General features: G+C 34.9%; 1 protein-coding gene across 1 annotated transcript; it reads right to left on the reverse strand.

Moving 5' to 3' along the window:
* Window positions 1-782: 782 nt before the first annotated feature.
* LOC138316920 (cell death abnormality protein 1-like) lies at window positions 783-17021 on the reverse strand. Its single transcript, XM_069258565.1, has 21 exons — window positions 16921-17021; window positions 16439-16543; window positions 16165-16269; window positions 15555-15653; window positions 15090-15194; window positions 14553-14785; window positions 13390-13492; window positions 12525-12629; window positions 12038-12142; window positions 8282-8383; window positions 7963-8067; window positions 6939-7171; window positions 6467-6569; window positions 5834-5935; window positions 5320-5424; window positions 4929-5033; window positions 4476-4580; window positions 3985-4217; window positions 2730-2835; window positions 1594-1698; window positions 783-1361 (listed from the first exon to the last, which is right to left on the reverse strand). The coding sequence occupies exons 1-21, from the start codon at window positions 16952-16954 to the stop codon at window positions 889-891; spliced, it is 2871 nt and encodes a 956-aa protein (XP_069114666.1). The 5' UTR covers window positions 16955-17021; the 3' UTR covers window positions 783-888.
* Between the last annotated feature and the right edge of the window lie 4989 nt (window positions 17022-22010).

The raw sequence follows: 22010 nt of genomic DNA on the forward strand, positions 1-22010 counted from the left end.
GGTCAGAGTGGGTTGACTGTCAGATTATCATTTATTAGTCATGATGCCTTGTTCAGAGTGGTTGAATTGCCAGATCCCCATTTATTCGGCGAGTGACTCTGGTCAAAGTAGATTGGGTTCCAGGTTTAAAAGCATTCGATGTGTGGCACTGGCCAAAGTAGTCTGAATACCAGGTTCTTGTTCAATGTCATGTAACATCGGCTATACTGCCAGGTTACAATTTATTCATTAGATTAATATCCTATTAACAACCGGGGTCATGTAAGGACGGCCTCCCATGTGTGTAATGTGTTGCGGTGCATAGGATTTCGGATTTGCACATTTGCTAAATGTATTTTTTATTTGAAAATCTTGGAAAACAATGTATTTTACGGCAATTTTCTCAATTTCTGACAATCAAAACTGGTTATCGCTTCATTTCAGAAAGTAGAAAGCACTGAATGTATTGTTAGCAATATTCATCTTAAAATATTATTTAATTTCAATATGTAGTCAAATGTATTAACAACCGGCGAATCTACATGACAAATATCGACGTTGTTTCTTATAATTACTGTCTCAATATAGGTATTAAGACAAGGTTTCATCATTCCCCAATCGCCTAAATTACTTTTACAGTCGTCGTTGAGGCCCTATATTCGTCATCGTAAAATCCTCTGTACATGTACCTAAAACATTTTATCGTCGACCTTTTATCATCATCATCATCGTGATCTACTAAGCTTTTTAATGTCGTCATTTAACAGCAATATCGTGACTTACACTCACCACAAAGACGTAAATTAAATTGCAGCAAGCTTTTATTATTTTAAATTAATAGCAAAGGATCAAAGGAGTTGCTTAATTAGTAAGATAGTATTTCTTTCTGAGTAGCTATGCTCAATAAGGTTAATAACTTCCGCCACCTCCACCGCTGGGGTAACTTCCGCCATCTCCACCGCTAGAGTAACTTCCGCCACCTCCACCACTGGGGTTAATTCCGCTTCCTCCACCGCTGGCGTAACTTCCGCTACCTCCGCCGCTGATATAATTCCCGCTTCCTCCGCCGCTGACATAACTCCCGCTTCCTCCACCGCTTGCGTATCCTCCGCCGCTGACGTAGCTTCCGCTTCCTCCGCCGCTTGCATAACTTCCACTACCTCCGCCAACATAACTTCCACTATTTCCACTGCCAGCGTAGCTTCCCCCAGAACTGACATATCCACCTCCGGTGCTGCCATAACTTCCTCCGTGTCCACCACTCGTACATACACATCCTCCGTGGTAGGGGTCGCCACTGTATTTGTCATCACATTCACATTTGTTTGTGATTATATTGCAGTGAGAATGTGCATAAGCATTGCAATGACCGCCACATGGAACTGAAAATGGAAAACAAATCATGACTTGCCTTCGTAAGTATCATACATAGCATCCTTATAGACTAGCTTCACCACTGAACGTCGGACTGCAATATATACGAAGTAAAAAAAATAAGTCTTTACTTAGAAGACATTATATGGCATGAAAATTAAACGATAATTCCGAAGATACGTGCTCAATCTCAGTGTGGTGTGATATACCATACTATACCATGATTCAAATAATACTTACGGTCACATTTCACAGTTGGATCCCCAACCAGTCCCTTGTTGCAGTAACATTTATTGTCGTCATGGTTACAGTAAGCATTATGCACACATTTTCCTCCACATCGTTCTGTAAAAGTATGGAAATGGTTAGTCTTTAAGACAGCATTTATACCAAGTATATCGACGATCTCTTTAGAATTAGGAACATTTTGGCTGCAGCAAATCTTGATTACTGCTTCGATGTTGGAGCATCAGTTGTTACACTCTAATGCTTACATGATATATTGGATATTGATGGTCTCAGGCATAAACACATACAGGATTTACAGGAAAGCAACTTTCTCAGATTACACCTGTACTTTCATAAAGTATGTTTATTGTATTATTTCAAGGGTAGTTTGATATCTAAGGCTTAACTTGAATAGTTTTTTATTTTATGGGAATATAATACACAACTCTGAGTGTACTCAACTCTGATTTTTGTGTTTTATCTCCGCGAAGCGGTTTATGATGGAGAACACTAATATTTTTGTGTTATATCAGCATAACAGCAAAATAATCTATTCAAGTTTATCCTTATAATTCAATTTACTAAATACAATATATTCAATATTCAAAATTCATTTTGGGATTCTTTTGTTTATGAAATCATTACGCTGTCATCTCAGCCAATCAGAAGCAACGTTAAAACGGCGACACCATTTTTTCCTTTATATGCTGATAAAGGGAATTTTTCAGCCATTGAAAATGCTCGATGCAAGCAAAATTGAATTATGTAAGGTTGAATATGTGCAATACGTCTGGTGCTCAAAACTGCTTCATAATATAACTAGTGTATACATTTGTAAATACATGTACATACATGACTTACCTTCATGATCCAAGGTCACGCCTATTTATTATTGTCCTCTATAATGAGGTATTACAGTTTATCATTCAAATTGTCTGATTCTACAGTCATCGTTCGCTATGCTAACGACATATCGCCAATATTCTCAATGGTAACAATCTACAGTCGCAATTGCCTTTGGTAACGTCTTACCGCTATCGTTTTCTATGGTGTCGACCTACCATCGACATTCTCTATGATGACAACTTACTGTCATCATTCTCCATGCTGACAACTTACCGTCAATGTTTTCTAAGATGACAACTTACCGTCATCATTTTCTATGGTGACGACTGCCTGAGTTAGAATACCCAGTTCACCACCAACTGTCACATGAGTCAGCTTCACAAGGAATGTTTCGTTCTCCTCATAGATCTATACAACAATATCAAGGAAGTGTTAACCTTACTTTTCTTACGTATTTACAATTACAACTTGAAGTTAGTCAAGTAATGTGTAAGTTAAATGATACATAATATTTATCAGTAGTCCGTCATAAATGTAAACAAGATTAAATTTAGAATCTAAAACTTATACAAACATCCTTATGATATAATACCGTGCTAAGCATTAGAAAGCACATGTCTAATTTTGCATAAGATATGTTTTTCTTTTATATATAATTGCCTCAATTCACTGTTTTTCTTCACTGCTGATTTAACTTGCGGGGACCATATATCTAACGAGAAAGTGTATTAATCTTCAGGGATAATTAACAAGAGGCCCATGGGCCGTAACGGTCACCTGATATTTAATACAAATTAGTTATGTCATTTACTAGCCAACTGATTCTTTTGTTCGCGAAATAGGAACGGGATCTGATAGGTATTGATACAAAGTTTCACTATTTTTCTTTACTGGTGATATAACTTGCGGGAACCATAAATCTGTCGGGAAAGTGAATTAATTTTCAGGGATAATTAAAAATAACGTCTTTTGGAGTTTATTTAGTTAAACATCGTGTCCTACTCGGCACTAGGTCGCTGCTTGGCGTGAAGCCAATGCACAATGGATGTGCACCTAGATGTTTATAAGGTAAGCCAGCAGCAACTTTAACACAATATATTTCTGTAGGCGGGTGCTAGGTTAATCTGAGGCAGTGATCATATATCTACCCCGTTATTATTATTAGTTTGAATACTGATGATGGGTAATTTGAGGTCGTTCAGTCCCCCAATAAGATTTGAAGACGACTTCTTTGTTTCTTCTTTTTCTTACCTAAATTGCTCTAAAATGAGACATTAATTCTAACACGGTGGTATGTAAAATATCGTCATGGCTACCGACATACATGTATAAGTGGTTAACATTTAGATATCTGCTGATTTTCAGTGTAAAATGGTATATACAGAAAAGGGTCTTAAGGGATGCCACATCCAATGATATAACTGCGGGGGCATTTGAGGACTTCTGTAATTGTCAATTATCACAATAAATACTTCCGATATACTAGCCCGTCAAATTGTGACGGTGATATGGTAAGTGATCGATAATTTGTTTTGTAGTGGTGCGGTATACACTTACGTCGTCATCATTAATTGTGATTGTGATGGTCAGTGATGATACACCGTCTTGGAACACAAGTTTTCCTCCGGAATTGATGTAATCATGACCGTGTGTCGCCGTCTGATCCTCTGACACCCATGTTACAGTCACTGTGCCGGCACTATTGCCTATCCTTTTTACTTCGATCACCAATGAAGAGGTGGACTCTGACACAGAGTAACTGGATTTCTCAAGTACAAATGTACTTGGTTCTGCGAGGAAAACACAACTTCATTACACCTTGTCTTTGAAGAGAATCTGTAATGTTTTTGTATGCTACCACTTATTGGTTTAAGTCTCACACGTATCGGCGAATTTGACAACGCTTTAAGTATGAGTTTATGCAATAGTTATTTTATATAAAACGAGATATATATGAATATTAAAGTGAACTATTTTCCAAACGACTTTTGGACACCAAAACTAAAACAAAACAAAAACATGGTAACGATGCATAAAGTTAATCCTACCATTGCATCCCTCCTCCGGATTGCCGAAGAACCCAGGAAGACACACGCACTGCTGGGTGGTCAGGTCACATTTAGCGTTCTTTCCACACTTGTTATAACAGGGTACTGAGGAAATGATAGATAGATAAATAATGATATTTTATATAGGTAAATGGGGAAGAACGTAGACGTGATGCCACATGTACTTTTCCGAATTTGTAATCCACGACAACTACCGAACACATCTTACCTCATTGTGCAAATACTACACAATAGGTAATTATCACATATAATATTTTTACTGCCTCATTTTTACCAGATCGAAACAAATAACAACATTGACATGTCTGTTAGGCTTACAATTACATTTTGATTGTCTTTTTACTTACATTTATAATTCACAAGTTGTTTTCTTACAATTACATTTTCATGGCTTCTGAACGTACAATTACATTTAATGTCTTCTGTACTTACAATGACATGCCGAGTACGGGTTTCCATAGTAACCAGTCTTACAATAACACTTGTTGTCTTTTCCACAGAAGGCGTTTATTTTTGAGCAGGCGTTGTTACATGGAACTGTAACAGAAGTAGGTCAATGTTTATTCTCTAAAATGTATATATACTTTATATATGGCGATTTCCTTGGTTAGTACATTGACTCTTCCCCATCATCAATGAGTTAAAAATATCTCCAACTGTTTCATTTCTATCAGCTTTGCCTTTAAATATGCACAAACACATCATTATTTGTCGCGTCTTAAAATCGCACGCTGCACAATTATGATTTTTCTTCACATTTTCACATAGATTGTTAGATGCTTTTGCCATTTTTTATTTCAGGTTTCTGAAATAGCTTACTTACTGTAACAACTCTCGGTTGGGTTTCCTATGTAACCAGGTTTGCATTGACATTTGTTCAGTGCTATGTTACAAAAAGCGTTGGCGCAGCATTTACCTCCACATGGGACTGTAATGAACAGCAAAATGTAATGAACTGTATTTAAGTATACGACTATGTGACGATTGCGTAAGTGTTGTGAATGGAGTGTGTGGTTTATTTTCGTGCGTGTGATGAATGGATGTGTGGTCCTTGTGAGTGTGTTGAGAGTGAATTGTGTGGTGTATGTACGTGTGTATATAGTGAATGGATATGTGCGTTGCAAGAGTATTTTGTGTGTGTAAGGTGAGAATATTCTTGTTTGTTGTTTTTGTGTGTATGTGTTTGATAGCTGATGTATGTTTCTATTTTTTTTGTCCTTGCTTGAAAATATTACTCACTACAAGTTTGTTAATGCTATTATACAATCAAAGATAAATCGATAATATTCCAGTGACAATACTCAAGTTAATAAGAGAAATCATCGGGAAATACTTACTGACACAATCCCCATTGAAGTTAATGTAGCCTTCATTACAGATACATTTCTGGGAGGGAAGGTCACAGGACGAGTTGGGTTTACATGGTCCACCACAGGCAGCTATACTCAGAAGTAGTAGAAGTTACAGTCAAAGTAAAATACATTTCGGTTTAAAATGTACGAAACCGTTACTGTATAAAATCAAATATTCGTGTTTTCTTTCTTTACTGGTTTGGAACTTTAATATCATTTCGTGGATATAAATAGTCTTAGTAATCTAAAGTAGCAGTAGTGACAGTTATATAAAAAATAAACAAAGTTCGTTGTTTTATAGGCGAGGTGTCGCAACAAGCACGAAAACAGCGATACTTTCTACTCTGCAACTTTTTTGTGCCCTGCAGTATCTCAATGATGACTTTGCCTTAATGTCAAATATAAGAATCGTTCACAGAAAAAAATGCGAAGTGTATATGGATGAAATACTATCAACATAAACGAATTCTATTAAACTACGATAGCAGTACCAAGCGCTATGAAAGAACTCATATTCATTTCTTTAATATTAATGTCATAGAAATGGCGTGCTTGGAAGGACGTCTTTTTCATCATTGATCCAATTGATAAAACTTGACACATGTTAAGATAACTCACGATCGTCGTTTTTGATGGTGACAGTTGTGGAGGTCAGACTTCCCAAGAATCCACGAGAAACGTGGGTCAGAGTGACCCGGAAGTTCTCATCTGGTTCGTATGTCTGTAAATGGTATCAAAGTTAAGACCATGAAAATTTTAGCCTAATGAATAACACTGAATTCGTGTTTTATTAAATACACATTGAATGTATCGTCCTTGCAGCTGTGTCGTCATGCTTTTATGTTTTATATATCGACACACATGTGCTCTTTCTTCTGTTGACATAATGCTATTTGCGTGTTTATAAAAGTAAGTTATTAGGTAATTCCTTTAACAATATTATTTGTATCGAGACAGTGCACATTATGTAGAGAGTCGAAATTATATAATATCAATGATATTGAAAAATGAATAATTTATTAATATGGAGTACAGGTTGTCTTCAGCGCTCGCTTTAAATCTACGTTGACAGTTTAAAATGAAACGTTACCTTATCGGCTACTATGGTAAAAGTAATGGTCTTGGTAACGTCGTTACTGGCGAAAAACAGAACTCCTTTGGCGTTGAAGAAATCTACGCCGGGGGTTGCACCTTCATCGACTACGGACCAATCAACGGATACCGCACCATAACTAGGTCCCACCCTATTTACTGTCACCATCAAAGTCCCGGAGTCCTCTGACACTATGTAGCTTGGCTGGGCAAATTCAAACGAGCCAGCTTCTGCAGACGACAATTTATAATTCAAACGCATCAGATTCTGCAGATTACGCTTTACCTTTCAAACATGCAGAAATCTGCAGACGACAATTTATAATTAAAACGCATCAGCTTCTGCAGACTCTGCAGAAGACAGCAGACTCTGCAGACGACACTTTTTTTTCAAACATGCAAAATTCTGCAGACGAAAATTAATAATTCAAACGTATCAGCTTCTTCAAACGACACTTAACTTTTCAAACATGCAAACTTCTGCAGACGACAATTTATAATCCAAACATATATCCTTTTTTAGATGACAATCTGTAGATTTTAGTCTTTGGCTGATAAAGCGAACATATAAATTGATTGCATTTTTTCCATCAAACAACAGGACAATATTTAGATTTTCAATAACATTAGTTACATCATTTGTTGTAATTATTTATCATTAAAGTGCATAGGCGGGCAATGAAAACCAGTATAAATGCGTTTATTGGCTTTCCAAATGTCCTTACATATCAAAATGACGATCAAATTGTGCTTACTTAGTCCAGTTTAGACCAGTGAAATTATGGAAAGCCCCATATAAATTTACCACTGTTCTAAAAATAAATTCAGAAAGCGAGGCTGCGTGGGAATGTCAACACGGATATAGGCAGCCGAGAGGACGTTTTAGGATTCCTTTACTATAGATTAATTTCTTCGCGTGCAGAGCGATTTTGACAGGATATTTTAATTTTCTAAAGCATTGCTGGATTTAAGCGCTAGGCCGATGCTAAATAATAATAAAGAATAAAGAAATCATTACTCACTTCCACATCCGACCAGAGGGTTTCCGTAGTATCCTGGTAAGCATTGACAAGTCTGGGTAGGGATGTCACAGCGAGCATTAGCTTTGCATAGACCTTTACACGGCTCTGATCAAAATATAATAGGGATGACGGTTAACATAGAATTATAGATTGACATATATATAAATTGAAAGGGGACATGTAGCGTGCAGACCGGGGGTTGACCCAGTCCATTTCGCTGAATAAAAGTAGAAATCTTATTATAACTTTAACATACAAATTAAAATATACAGTATTTTTCGTCATTCAGATAAAATATAAACATATATTACTGACATACCTGTACAACCTACATACGGGTTTCCATAAAAACCAGAATTACAGCAGCAGACATTTTCCTTTGTACAGTAGGCGTTCTCTCGGCATAGACCTTTACATGGTTCTGTAATAGTTCATAGTTAGTTTATACAATTGATGTTCTCTTTACATAGACCTTTACATGGTTCTGTAATAGTTCATAGTTAGGTTATACAATTGACGTTCTCTTTACATAGACCTTTACATGGTTCTGTAATAGTTCATAGTTAGGTTATACAATTGATGTTCTCTTTACATAGACATATACATGGTTCTGTATAGTTTATAGTTAGGTTATACAATTGATGTTCTCTTTACATAGACATATACATGGTTCTGTAATAGTTTCATAGTTAGGTTATACAATTGATGTTCTCTTTACATAGACATATACATGGTTCTGTAATAGTTCATAGTTTAGGTTTACACAATTGATGTTCTCTTTACATAGAACTTTACATGTTCATGTAATAGTTCATAGTTAGGTTATACAATTGAGTTCTCTTTACATAGACATATACATGGTTCTGTAATAGTTCGTAGTTAGGTTATACAATTGATGTTCTCTTTACATAGACCTTTACATGGTTCTGTAATAGTTCATAGTTAGGTTATACAATTGATGTTCTCTTTACATAGACCATTACATGGTTCTGTAATAGTTTCATAGTTAGGTTATACAATTGACGTTCTCTTTACATAGACCTTTACATGGTTCTGTAATAGTTCTAGTTAGGTTATACAATTGAGTTCTCTTTACATAGACCTTTACATGGTTCTGTAATAGTTCTAGTTTTACATATTGACGTTCTCTTTACATAGACCTTTACATGGTTCTGTAATAGTTCATAGTTAGGTTATACAATTGATGTTCTCTTTACATAGACCTTTACATGGTTCTGTAATAGTTCATAGTTAGGTTATACAATTGACGTTCTCTTTACATAGACCTTTACATGGTTCTGTAATAGTTCATAGTTAGGTTATACAATTGACGTTCTCTTTACATAGACTTACATGGTTCTGTAATAGTTCAAGTTAGTATACATTGACGTTTTAATTATGGTTCTGTAATAGTTCTAGTTAGGTTATACAATTGACGTTCTCTTTACATAGACCTTTACATGGTTCTGTAATAGTTCATAGTTAGGTTATACAATTGACGTTCTCTTTACATAGACCATTACATGGTTCTGTAATAGTTCATAGTTAGGTTATACAATTGATGTTCTCTTTACATAGACCTTTACATGGTTCTGTAATAGTTTAGTTGGTTATACAATTACGTTCTCTTTACATAGACCTTACATGGTTCTGTAATAGTTCATAGTTAGGTTATACAATTGACGTTCTCTTTACATAGACCTTTACATGGTTCTGTAATAGTTCATAGTTAGGTTATACAATTGACGTTCTCTTTACATAGACCTTTACATGGTTCTGTAATAGTTCATAGTTAGGTTATACAATTGACGTTCTCTTTACATAGACCTTTACATGGTTCTGTAATAGTTCATAGTTAGGTTATACAATTGACGTTCTCTTTACATAGACCATTACATGGTTCTGTAATAGTTCATAGTTAGGTTATACAATTGACGTTCTCTTTACATAGACCATTACATGGTTTCTGTAATAGTTCATAGTTAGGTTATACAATTGACGTTCTCTTTACATAGACCTTTACATGGTTCTGTAATAGTTCATAGTTAGGTTATACAATTGACGTTCTCTTTACATAGACTACATGGTTCTGTAATAGTTAAGTTAGTTTACAATTGAGTTCTCTTTACATAGACATTACATGTTCTGTAATAGTTCATAGTTAGGTTATACAATTGACGTTCTCTTTACATAGACTTACATGGTTCTGTAATAGTTCATAGTTAGGTTATACAATTGACGTTCTCTTTACATAGACCTTTACATGGTTCTGTAATAGTTCATAGTTAGGTTATACAATTGACGTTCTCTTTACATAGCCTTTACATACATGTACATGGTTCTGTAATAGTTCAAGTTAGGTTACAATTGACGTTCTCTTTACATAGACCTTACATGTTCTGTAATAGTTCATTAGTTATACATTGACTTCTCTTACATAACCTTTACATGGTTCTGTAATAGTTCATAGTTAGGTTATACAATTGACGTTCTCTTTACATAGACCTTTACATGGTTCTGTAATAGTTCATAGTTAGGTTATACAATTGACGTTCTCTTTACATAGACCATTACATGGTTCTGTAATAGTTCATAGTTAGGTTATACAATTGACGTTCTCTTTACATAGACCATTACATGGTTCTGTAATAGTTCATAGTTAGGTTATACAATTGACGTTCTCTTTACATAGACCTTTACATGGTTCTGTAATAGTTCATAGTTAGGTTATACAATTGACGTTCTCTTTACATAGACCATTACATGGTTCTGTAATAGTTCATAGTTAGGTTATACAATTGACGTTCTCTTTACATAGACCTTTACATGGTTCTGTAATAGTTCATAGTTAGGTTATACAATTGACGTTCTCTTTACATAGACCTTTACATGGTTCTGTAATAGTTCATAGTTAGGTTATACAATTGACGTTCTCTTTACATAGACCTTACATGGTTCTGTAATAGTTCATAGTTAGGTTATACAATTGATACGTTCTCTTTACATAGACCTTACATGGTTCTGTAATAGTTATAGTTAGGTTATACAATTGACGTTCTCTTTACATAGACCTTACATGGTTCTGTAATAGTTCATAGTTAGGTTATACAATTGACGTTCTCTTTACATAGACCATTACATGGTTCTGTAATAGTTCATAGTTAGGTTATACAATTGACGTTCTCTTTACATAGACCTTTACATGGTTCTGTAATAGTTCATAGTTAGGTTATACAATTGACGTTCTCTTTACATAGACCTTTACATGGTTCTGTAATAGTTCATAGTTAGGTTATACAATTGACGTTCTCTTTACATAGACCTTTACATGGTTCTGTAATAGTTTATAGTTAGGTTATACATTGATGTTCTCTTTACATAGACCATTACATGGTTCTGTAATAGTTCATAGTTAGGTTATACAATTGATGTTCTCTTTACATAGACCTTTACATGGTTCTGTAATAGTTCATAGTTAGGTTATACAATTGACGTTCTCTTTACATAGACATATACATGGTTCTGTAATAGTTCATAGTTAGGTTATACAATTGACGTTCTCTTTACATAGACCTTTACATGGTTCTGTAATAGTTCATAGTTAGGTTATACAATTGACGTTCTCTTTACATAGACATATACATGGTTCTGTAATAGTTTTATTAACAGCCATCGCGTCATTAAGGTTTAATATCCTGTTTAAAATAATTAATATTTGCATGCCTATATATCACTTAAGTTCTTATGTATAAATGCCCGACAATGTCAAAAATGACTCGGAGTGTGTGCTTTTATAAAGTTGGATCCGGTCAAAAAGCGCTCCTTGTACAAGCTACATGTATAAACACTAGTAAGCATAATGGCATAACTATTTGGTGACAGAAATATATACCGAACCCGTGGACTTGCTATATTGAAATGTACAGTTGTTTGCCAAAACTTACAAACGACACAACAAATTAAGCGTTAACAGTAATATTATCAAAGTTATGTTCAAATACACATAAACAGGGATATATTGTCGTACAAAATATCACTAGTTTAAACAGGGTCTAAAACCTTAAATCATACTCACTGTAACAGCCCACCGTTCCTACTCCAATAAAACCTTCCTTGCATTTACAGACATTGAGGTGTGGGTCGCAGTAGGCGTTAGCACAACATCTTCCTCCACAAGGCACTGTAAGTATAAATATTGGGACACTTGGATATTGTTTAAGACGTCCGTGGCTGCAGATTACGAGGCGATAAGAGTTTGAAAAAATACAGTTTTAAATTTCAGCCATTGAAGAACTTAAAAAGTATTTTCATTATTTAAGTATACATATATGTATATGTAATATTGAAAAATAAGATAATGTAAAAGACCAAAAATCTAAAAAGGTAAAGTTCAACATATTATCTAAAAATGTTTGAACTTTTTAGTATTTTGGAACATGAAGAAATAAAGACGAGAGTTTGACAAAATTAGTGTTCTTTCCATATATTGCAAAAAGAAGAACACCAGTGTTTTTCATTAGTCTGTAAAACCACCATAAACACGATTCTGTATAAATACATACAAACACAGCTTCCATAAGTGAGATCCTTGATGTAACCATGGTTACAAACACATTTCCTAGTTTGCTCATCACAATGAGAATTAGGAGGGCATTTGCCACAGCCACCTGTAAAAACAAAATGCAAATCAGTCCTAGGAGACAGAAGAGCCACTGAGGGACAACCAATCAACTACAGATGAAATTCAAGAACGCCCTTTTGAGTATTTGCTGCAGAATATTGATAATCAACTTTGATTATCATTAATCCAAGCTGACCGTTTTCCAGTCATTCAGGCTGTTTTCTGATCAGCCAATCTAATATCCAAAAGGAAACAACATTCTAAAGGTATATCTACATAAAGGTTCAGAAAGATCTCTTCAGTACTTTTCATAATTAATAATAACAATTTTCAAAGTCAGCAATATTATATGAATCGGTCCTAAAATGTTATATGCATAACTTGGTCCCTTGTGGCACCCTTCCGTAATTACCGCGATTATCCTTATTGAAGATTGTCGCTTGCTTGTCGACCATATTAACTTTTAAATATCTAAAATGGAAAATTCCCAACTATGGATAAAAAAAACCTGCGAATATTCAATAAATTACTACATGACGAACACGCTGTCATTAACACTATTTGCGTTTGCTCGTCTTGTTATATTCTCTAACGGCTTACGACAAGTTTAACTTGGATTTCGACAATATACTTTTATATTTTAAATCGTTGATAATTCATTATTAATTTACGTGAACGAAACTGCACATAAACGAATACAGTTGTTTTAGAATACTGCCACTAAAGATCCATCACGTAATATTCTGCATCGTCCAATTCGTGTTCAGTTTGCCCTTATTCAAATATAAGGGATAAACAGTTCCTACCATCATTATCATTGATTGTGATTCTCGACTCTGCTGCTGGTCCAATGCTACCGAATTGTGCGCCAGTCAATTTCACAATGAAATACTCGGACTGCTCATATATCTGAAAGTAAAATATGTCAAGTCATTTTTAGATAATAAATAATAAATATTTTTCCTTCTACAAATTTAACTGATTGATGGAAGTCGATATAACGTTTTATTTCATTTACGCTATTTCAGTCTTTGATTTCCCAAGAGTTGACCTACGTCAACAAGTATTGAACGGTAAATTCACAATTACTAACATATTTTGGCAAGCGTTTCAAGACATGAAGCAAATAACGCGATGCAAAATTTAAAATGCTTCTCCGTCGACAGAGCATAAACGATATTCGTCATTTGAACAATTATCGGTGTTTAAAATAGTATAATTAACCACATATCCGCCTGATTTCCAGTAATTTCGCCCTATAATATTTTTCCATATATCACTAGTGTAATATGACCTGGAGCGATTTTCATTGGCTGAAAATTCATTGCGATGTCAGACAGAAACAATAAAATGACGTCAGGATTCCGAGGACGGCGGGATAAAATGGCGGTCTATGCTATATTTTCGAAATTCATTTTGACGTTAAATTATTTATTATGTAGGTATTTATAGATATGTGATAAAAAGTATTTTAAATTTGTGTTCAATCTATATGGGATTTTATGAAACTCGTCTCGGAAGTCTTAAATTTTGCTCGTCAAGGCTCGTTTCATTAAATCTCATATGAAATGAACACTGAAGTAAGAGCTTATTTATATATGTGTCTACTTAACACAAATATACTATAAATCTGTTTTACCTTTGGTGCATGCGCATTCAGTACTTCCATATTGAATAAAGTCCCATAGATTATTTTCGGGCACGGATTTAAGCATTTGTAATATTTTCAATTTAAAGCCAAATAAGAAGCCCAAACTTTTCATTTAATGGTGTAAAGTAAGTAACTTTTGTATCTGAAGAAACAAAACTAATGGTATTTTCCTGTTTTTGAGAGAGAGGAAAAAAACTGTTTGGTAGCGGTGTAGCATCTTTAAATCGAATTACAATTGAATTACACTTGGCGCTCCCAGAGAAATCTTAATATAAACAAAACATCCCCAACACAATATACTTCTTAAACAATAGGTACCGTGTCGTCTCGGATGTATATTGTGATGGTGGCAGTAACCTGTCCTGCAAGGAACCACACTTGGCCTTTGTTGTTGAAGAAGTCACTAAAAGGTACGGCTGTACCGCCAACAACCTCCCAGTCTACGAAGTCATATCCAATAGTGGAGCCGACTCTGGTGATAGTCAACACGATGGACCCAGCATCCTCATCTACTGTAAGTGTGGCTGGCGATATTGTAAACGAGCCCGGCTCTAAAAACGATAATAAACACATGCTAAAAATTTATACCGTGAGACATCTTCTTTTGAACACCAATGCCAAATCCTCGAAATGTTTATACCAAGAAATAGTCTGTTCTGCAAGCTTCACATCTGCATTGCTCGCTCAAGGTCAAACGTGATTCATTGTATTAGTAGTCGAAAGGAAAACCATTTCAAAAATAAAAAACCCACAAAATTCAACAAAGTACATTTAACAGCAGAAATCTTCCATTAAATTATACTATATGTTTTCTGTAAATGAAGCGTGTCTTGTGTATTTAGTGGAAACACTTACGTGCACATTCCTTTTCTGGATTACCGTAATAGCCTGCGATACAGCGACATTTTTGTGTAGATATGTCGCATTCTGCGTTAGTTCCACACTTATTGTGGCAGGGTGCTGAGGAGTAAAAACGTTTGTTTTATTATGGGTTTCAGTAAGTCGTCTGCGAATGGCATGGCCGAGAATATTTCGATATAAGAAAGACTGCGTTAAGCATTGCAAAAATAGTGAGGAATAATCTAGTGATATGCTTTTAAGTAACTCAGTGCAATCTAAAGCTTTAAATAAGTCAAGCATACTTTCAGTCAACTTCTAATATGTAGCCAATATCTACGATTTGAATATTGTATCAAATTTCAAACCTCTAAAACTACATGGAAATCTACTATAAAATGAATGATACAAATACACGTATATACCAGAAGGAGAGAACATATTACGACTGTGGTTGTTCTAGTTATCAAACATGATACTCACGATAGCATCCTACGTAGGGGTTTCCGTAAAATCCTGTATTACATATACATTTGTTGTTTACACACATGGCATTATCTTTACAGGCTCCATTACATGGTACTGTGGAGAGAAAGGGTGGATAAAATATAACACGAAACAATCAAAGACACCATTGATCATTACATAATCTATGGGAAGAAATGATAAGGAAAATAATTCGGCACATAACGTTCAAATCCACTATTGATAGAAACGCGACAGTTAATCTGTCGGTAGGGTTGAAACAAGACAATTTCGAATATTAAACCTCCGAGGAGAACATAACGATTTAAAACATGACACTTAAATACCAATTAAAAACATATGTCAAAGCGTGACGGGTTGCCTCGGAACGGCACTGACATGATAGGTGACACACTTTGTATCTTATTTTATGACGTGGGGATCATCATTTTATGACGTGGGGTTCATCATACACAACTCAAGACATTTTTATGGTTATGATGAAAGTGAAGACATGGACATCAAATATTCTCAATTAGGCCATGTTGGACCCCAGCCCGGCCACAAAAGTCTACCTAAATGATACTGGACAGCAATACAATTATACAGGTATACTGACAATACTTACAATAACACTTGATAGTTCCAATTCCAATATATCCCTTGTTACATCTACATGTGTTGGAATGAACGTCACAGTAAGCGTTGACACAACATCGTCCTCCACAAGGTACTGTAAAACGTACGAGAGCATATCTCTTATTATATATCTAAATTAATATCATATAGTTATTTGCAGAATATAATTTTTTAAATAATTTTGATATTTTTTACCAAACATCTGAATTGCTTAAATATCATTGAGGTACGTCACAATTGTCTAAGATACCATTATTACTTACATACGCATGCCCCGTAGGGACCAACTATGTATCCCTTCTTACAAACACATTTCTGGGTTTTTGTGTCGCAGTAGGAATTAGGGGGACATGGTCCACCACATGCCTCTGTTGTATAAAAAATAACATAAAACATAATGAACATGACAATATGAGAAGTAGTTAAAGCATTAAACCTCTCTGTCTCTCTCTCTCTCTCTCTCTCTCTCTCTCTAGATATATATAATAATTCGTGCATATATAAGCGTTCATAAAATCAGAAAATATCAGAATGCAGAAAAGTAATTTCAAAAGACGTTTCACTGCACGTGTATTTATAGAATAACGATTTGTACAGAGAAAGACTTTATTTGATCTCTATCCACAGAAAAACCAAACACATGATTAAGTATAAGTAAAAGTAAAAAAAAAAATCATTCACAATAGTAAGGTTTGTTGTTATTAACCCTTCATGTACATGGTATGATGTAATGTAGAAGCCTTACCATCATCACTGACAATAGTGACAGTGGTTGACATTAGACCCCCGATCTTAGCGCCTGGCGAAACATTCGCCAGAGACACAGTGAATACCTCATCCGCTTCAAAAATCTAAATGTATACACAAAAAATATTTTATAATATATTCGCGATACACACTTCATCACATGGAGGTGAGGCATGAACTTTTTTCACTTCGTTTACATGATGGGTATGTACGTTTTAAACCGTCACTAACGAAATCTACCATTCTTTTGACATGAACGTTTTTTTAACGCACAGTAATATGTTACCAGTAAATCTGATATAGGCAACGATACACAAATTCGGCGCATATATATCATTTTTTTTCTTTGTTGAGGTCCATATGTTGTCATATTGCCCACGTAAAATAACTAATGACCGAGGGCGTAGCGCGAGTCCATTATTTTGAATGGAACCGAAATAAAGGTCCTTAAATTTTATATTAGATATGTCGTTTCTTTAACAAATTTCAAAAACAATATGTGTATTTTAATTACAAGAAAAGTATTGGTCAAAGAACGCCACCCAGAAGACTGCAGTGTTAGGAAATGAAGTTCGCAATGGAATATTAACTCGGTGTTTCTAAAAATGGAACCAACAAGTCAATGTTATATATTGCACGTCACGTGATCATGTATTAGCCAATGAAAATAATGGAAAATCGGAGCATATCTAATATACGCCTTTAATTTGCAATGTCCAAGTTATGTGTTTTTATGCTAAAATACAAAACAAATAAGATTGAAATATGTTATGATATACAGATTGAAAATATGACGTTATTGTTGAACTTCTGTGCTTCCAGAAGTTTACTTAAGCATCGATGTCATTATTTTTTTTTAATTTATCGGGTTATGAAAAAAATTGTTTGCAAACTGTGTGAACCCACGTTGCGGAATCTCACAAAAGTTTGCAAACAATATTGTTTCATAACCCGAAAAAATAGTGACATCAATATCTATAATTAATTTTGTACTATATTTGATGAAATGAAGTATGTTTAAATGTAACATTATAGTGGTGTTTTTTTTCCGAATCAATACGCTACATCGATGTCTCTATTGTGACGTCACGATAACGTCGGGGTTTCGCGCAATTCTCGGATTTTTTTTCATAGTGGTATGCTAAAAATATTGGCCAATCAGAAAGCCAGATTTGGTATGAAGACAAAGAAAAAATAATTATATAGTTATATGCAGAATCTTAATTTACATAGTCAAGTGATACATAAATAAATAAATAGAAAAGAGATATCTCATTAGTGTTAAATGGTTTTTACACTTTCAGATACTTACCAAATCATTGACGATGTAAACATAAAAGAATGCCGAATCAGAACCCGCTTCGAATAAGAAACTGCCAGTAACTGGACCATAATCTGCTATGGCTGTGGCAGATGTGGGGTGGGCTTGCCAGCTACCACTGACAGCTTTGAAGGTGGATCCGGTCCTCACTAAAGTGATCTTAATACGTCCTTCACTTTCGTTGACAGTGTAGGTTCCCGTGGAAAAACTAATAGTTCCTGGTGCTGGAAAGTAAAAAAAAACATGTTTATTTTCACTAGCAGGTCTCTTTTACACATTTCCATCAAAAGTGATGAGTAACCATTTATTTTTCTCGTAAGTCATTCATAAAAAATAAAGCAAAAAAAAAACAACCTTTCCACGTAATGTCATCAAACAAATCCAGCCTGTAAGGTATGATACATACCTTCACACTTCTCCTTTGGATTTCCGAAGAATCCGTCGTTACACACACAAGTCTGGGTTGGAATATCACATCTTGCGTTAGTTCCACAGAGACCATGGCATGGTGCTACAGGCGAGATGAGAAATGAAAATATAAATAAAACAAATAAAAAATTGTCATACATAAGAATGCCGTCAGTATAACTAAAGCTTAAAATAAAGACAAAGCCAAATTACCAACAGAACCAAACTGATACTCATATCCCATGCTTTAGTTTGGGTAATTAGATTCAAGACATGTCCTTACAGTAAACTGTTGCCCTTTTTATAGGGATATCACACTGAAGCATACAACCAATGACACAGAACAAGCACATCCACCCGGTCTCATTATACTGACAACGGGCGAACCAGTCGTCCCACTTCCTTTATGCTTAGTATAGACTATAGAGTGTCTTGGCTATGGGACAAAACTCAGAGCCTTCCTTACACGGGCGATCGCTCAACTCGAGGCCAACGGAAACATTTGGAATAGAAGATATCTTCATTTTAGTCGGCTTTTTCTATCTGCAGGGCAGACACATGAAGGACAGGTCATTTGCAGAGATGCAATGTCTAATATTGTACCAGAAAGCACTGATGTAATGTCAACTATTTGTTAATGGCATTATCTTAAATCTTATCCCTTAAATCAATAGTTATAAGGGATTGCTATACAAAGAAATGACTTAAGAATAGTACATGCATATATTACTTACGGTAACACTCTTCGTATGGGTTTCCATAAAATCCAGGTTTACAGTAGCATTTGTTGCCCTTTCCACACATAGCATTGGCTTTACACAGACCCTTACAAGGTTCTATAAAACAATTATATCAGGAGTCAGTGCTCTGTACCTTCGGCTAGGGACACCTTTGAATAATGTTGGATGACAGGAATTGCTAAATGAACCTAACACTATTTATAACATATTACAACACAATTAATACACTCTTTGCTATTATAACAAGTAAGAGTTTGTTGTTTTTTGGATACATTAGATATTTATTTGACTGCTTTTCACATTATACTTATCAAAGCATTATATTAAAAGTATGTATTAATATAATATCTGTCCAACTACTATATTACCGAGCCTTTAAACAAACAATGATCATATATTTGAACGTACTGTAGCAGTTGACCGTTGGTATTCCATAGTATCCTTCTTTGCAGTAACACTTATCCTCCTTTACATTGCAATAGGCATTTTCGCAGCATTTTCCACCGCAGGGTACTGTCAAACATACGTATTGCACGGTTAATTAATGACAAAAATTGTTAACTGACTCTCTATATAAATGTAACTGAAGTAATTTCGCCTATTGAACGGTCAAAATAACTTAGTTTAAACTATCTCACTACTTTTCCCAAAAACCTCGTTCAGCTGTACGCTAGTCTTTCGAACTAACACAACCCTAGAAGCTAGCGCACACCCGCACTTTGACACGTTGACGTAACTTAGGCTATCGCATCGGTCGGAAACTGTTACCAAAAACGCCATCATGTTTATCTTGTAAGTGAGAAATGTAATAGAGACAGAGGACAATACCTTTTAAATGTACACGTACGTACAGTTGTAATGTAGGCTACCTCTAAGTGTCAGAATTTCAAAAATATATGTATATAATTTCAAGATTAGTATGTTTAGTGATAGAAAATAAAAGCCTAATCATTTTCGCATCGAGAAACAGACTAGCTTTGGGAAACCAGAAACTTGCTATATTCCTCAACCCAAAAATTTAATCGTTTAATTTTGTTTCAGGCAGCAAGTATCACACAACTACAGGATAATGACATTGTATTCCAGTATATAACCTCTTTTATGGTGATTCACAAACAGATTTAACTCTGTACTGAACACTTACAATTAGCCGAAAATCACTTATCCTCAACCATATAGATATACCGATGGACTCGATTTACAAACACCGCCTCTGTCGTTAGATCGTCAATATCGTCATTCTTTCCCTTCCCGTTCCCAGTCATCCACAATCCCATATTGATATATAGCTACAGACACTGCGTTCTTGGAAGGGATCGCTAACATAGCCTTTCTTACACCTCCATCCCCACCTCGGCCATTCCCCAATACATACCACTGGGTTCTACTTACAGATGCAGCCTCCATAGTGGTAGGGATCGTTGATGTAGCCTTCGTTGCATACACACTTTTGGGTCGCGACATCACAAGTGGATTGGTATTTACACCTTCCCCCGCAATTACCTGAGTAACATAACACTTGATCATGTTACTATCTGCGTGTGTATGATAAACAGAATTACTGAGTAATAAAAAGCATCTTTTTTCCCTCAAAATTCCATCTCGAAAACAGTAAATTATGATTAATTTTAAAAACTGTTGTTTTCATAATTGCTATGGAATTACAAATTGTTCTATTGATTGATAAGTAATTCATTTAGCTGCGATCAAAGTGATAAGCCTGATTAACATTTGAAAATAAATTTTCCGAAGGTTTGAACTATTTCAATTCGTCTCTTATGCCATTATTGACAAAAATATTGATTTCAAACGATGAATTTCCAGCCGACAGTATGCTGTTGCGATTAGTGCACCTCGTATTTTTACTGGATGTTTTTAATATCAGTCATCATAATAATAACAAAGGTTTAACCGTGATAAACATAACCCACAAGACAATATATATCATACAGTAAATCACACCGTGATAAACATAACCCACAAGACAATATATATCATACAGTAAATCACACCGTGATAAACATAACCCACAAGACAATATATATCATACAGTAAATCACACCGTGATAAACATAACCCACGAGACAATATATATCATACAGTAAATCACACCGTGATAAACATAACCCACAAGACAATATATATCATACAGTAAATCACACCGTGATAAACATAACCCACAAGACAATATATATCATACAGTAAATCACACCGTGATAAACATAACCCACAAGACAATATATATCATACAGTAAATCACACCGCAATAAACATAACCCACAAGACAATATATATCATACAGTAAATCACACCGTGATAAACATAACCCACAAGACAATATATATCATACAGTAAATCACACCGTGATAAACATAACCCACAAGACAATATATATCATACAGTAAATCACACCGTGATAAACATAACCCACAAGACAATATATATCATACAGTAAATCACACCGTGATAAACATAACCCACAAGACAATATATATCATACAGTAAATCACACCGTGATAAACATAACCCACAAGACAATATATATCATACAGTAAATCACACCGTGATAAACATAACCCACAAGACAATATATATATCATACAGTAAATCACACCGTGA

Source organism: Argopecten irradians, chromosome 2, assembly GCF_041381155.1.
Source record: "Argopecten irradians isolate NY chromosome 2, Ai_NY, whole genome shotgun sequence".
NCBI classification, from domain to species: Eukaryota; Metazoa; Mollusca; class Bivalvia; order Pectinida; family Pectinidae; genus Argopecten; species Argopecten irradians.